At 56.3% G+C, this 2,137-nt stretch overlaps 1 protein-coding gene across 1 annotated transcript in view; it reads left to right on the top strand.

Moving 5' to 3' along the window:
* TECTA (tectorin alpha) overlaps window positions 1-2,130 on the top strand; it is a gene marked incomplete at its 3' end in the record, with an annotated part of 20,743 nt that extends 18,613 nt beyond the window's left edge. Inside the window, exons 13-14 of the mRNA XM_010171269.1 lie at window positions 967-1,338; window positions 2,059-2,130. Of these exons, the coding sequence (XP_010169571.1) occupies window positions 967-1,338; window positions 2,059-2,130 (444 nt within the window). The remainder of the gene's footprint in view (window positions 1-966; window positions 1,339-2,058) is intronic.
* Window positions 2,131-2,137: the final 7 nt, after the last annotated feature.

Raw genomic sequence — 2,137 nt, 5'->3', positions numbered from 1 at the left:
TCGCGCTGGGTCCATTTGCCGGGGTTTTAGCCTCAGTCATAGAGAGGACTCCACAGGGTCTGGAGGGACAGGTCCTCTCCTTCATCAGCATCACGGCATCGTACGTGTCTGCCAGTGTGTGTCTGTACTTGGGGGTTGCTCTGAAGTCTAATGGTTTTGCACTAAGCGAGAGCCGGTGGGGAACAAGGGGCAGAGCGGAGAGATGCGCATGGAGCAGAGGCAGAGACGTAGCGAGTCTTTCTGTCTAGCAAAATTGTCACATGGTTGTTGGCTAAGGGCGACTCGGATGTCAGCAGAGGGAACTTGGAGGGGGCGGTGGCTGGGAAGGCTGGCTTTGATGAGTGTCGAAGTCCAGTGCAGTATAATCATGTTGTTCTAAGTATTCCAGATGAGACAGGTTTACGGTTTCATGTGAAATTTGGGTATTTTTAGCTATTACTTGGGAGTTTGTTTCAGCAGAATGTTGTGCTGGTGGCATTACAAATATTATAGTGGGTTCTATTTTGTGTCAGTGAAACTGTTCTACATAAGGCATCTTTGCCAAGCCCCACACCATAACAAGCCAGTATTGTTGTATGGGGACCCTAGTACGGATTGGCAGACAGCAGGACGCAACCATAAAAAGCCAGTATTGTTGTATGGGGACCCTAGTACGGATTGGCAGACAGCAGGACGCAAGAAAGGGGTCAAGGAGGTATTTAGCACGCTGTGGTTTTCGCCTGTGTACAAGAGGTGAGGGAGGTTGTAGCCGCAATGGAAACGTGGAGTTTCCTCCCGCTTGAGGGTAGCAGAGATTTTGGAAACCAGGCGCAAGCTGCCAGCGTGTTCTTTGCGCCTTTTCCTCTGTCCTCATCGCCCGCACTCGCTTGCTGAGTGGCAGAGGGGGGTAAAACTTGGCCCAAGCATCTGCAGAGGGTAGGGTGGAGGTCCTCGGCCCTCCTGACCGGCGACGGGTCCCTCTTTTAGCCCAAGCAGCTCTTCTGGAACGGGGACTGCACCCGCCGATGCCGCTGCTTCCGGCGTAACCTCATCCAGTGCGACCCGCGGCACTGCAAGTCAGACGAGGAGTGCGCCCTGCGCAACGGCGTCCGTGGCTGCTTCAGCACCAGGAGCTCCTTCTGCTTTTTTTTCTTCCGCACCTTCGATGGGGCCTTTCTCCGCTTCCCCGCCAACTGCGCCTTCGTGCTCTCCACCATCTGCCAGAAGCTGCCCGACTTCTCCTTCCAGCTCATCATCAACTTTGACAAGTGGTCCTCACCCAACCTCACCGTCATCTCTCCTGTGTACTTCTACATCAATGAGGAGCAGATCCTCATCAGCGACAGGAATACTGTCAAGGTAAGGTCTCGTCAGGGACACCCGCTCCCTCTGGAGCAGACCAGGCGGAAGGCGTACGCGTGGCCGCACGACAGTCTCTGCGAGGGCTCCGGAAGGCTCGGTCGGTGGCTTTGAGGCCCGGTCGAGGCAGCTCTACAGCTGAGGGACATGGCCGTCATCTGTTGAGCTTTACGGACAGATGCTGACAGAGACAAAAGGGCTGGCAGGAGGCGAGGCCGTGTGCAGCCTGGGAGTTTGTAGTCACATCCCCATCCGCCTCTCGGCGGTGTTGGCAAAGCTGTTGTGCAGCCTGGGAGTTTGTAGTCACGTACCCATCCGCCTCTCGGCGGTGTTGGCAAGCTGTCCTTTTGAGCAGAGGGGCACAGGGGGCTGGTTACAACTGGGGTGTTGCTCTGTCTCTGAAGGCTACTGTCTGTGACATTTCCTGGTGGGTGACAGGTCCCCAGCTTAGAGCCTCTGCACATGAGTAGGTTTCCTCTGCAGCGCAGCCTCGTGCAGGCATTTAAGAGAGGCGGCGCGCTCAGAGCGATCCGTCGGGCCGGGAGGGGGGGCAGGAGGATGCCCCCTGCCAAAGACAAGGTGGCATGTTTTTGTGGCTGGGATAGCGGGAGGCAGTCGTTGAGCCATTTGCGGGTGGCTCGCGCTCCCATCCATAGGCAGAATCACAGAATCACAGAAGGGGCAGAAGCGACGTGAGCCTTGTGTCCTCTCTCGCACCAGGTGAACGGCAGCTACGTGAGCATCCCCTTTGTCACGGGGCTTTCTACAAAGATCTTCAGCCAGGAGGGCTTTCTGGTCA

Source organism: Antrostomus carolinensis, unplaced genomic scaffold, assembly GCF_000700745.2.
Source record: "Antrostomus carolinensis isolate BGI_N321 unplaced genomic scaffold, ASM70074v2 scaffold19047, whole genome shotgun sequence".
Lineage (NCBI taxonomy): Eukaryota > Metazoa > Chordata > Aves > Caprimulgiformes > Caprimulgidae > Antrostomus > Antrostomus carolinensis.
The sequence above is the reverse complement of the archived record's forward strand: the minus strand, read 5'-3'. Positions and strand labels throughout refer to the sequence as shown.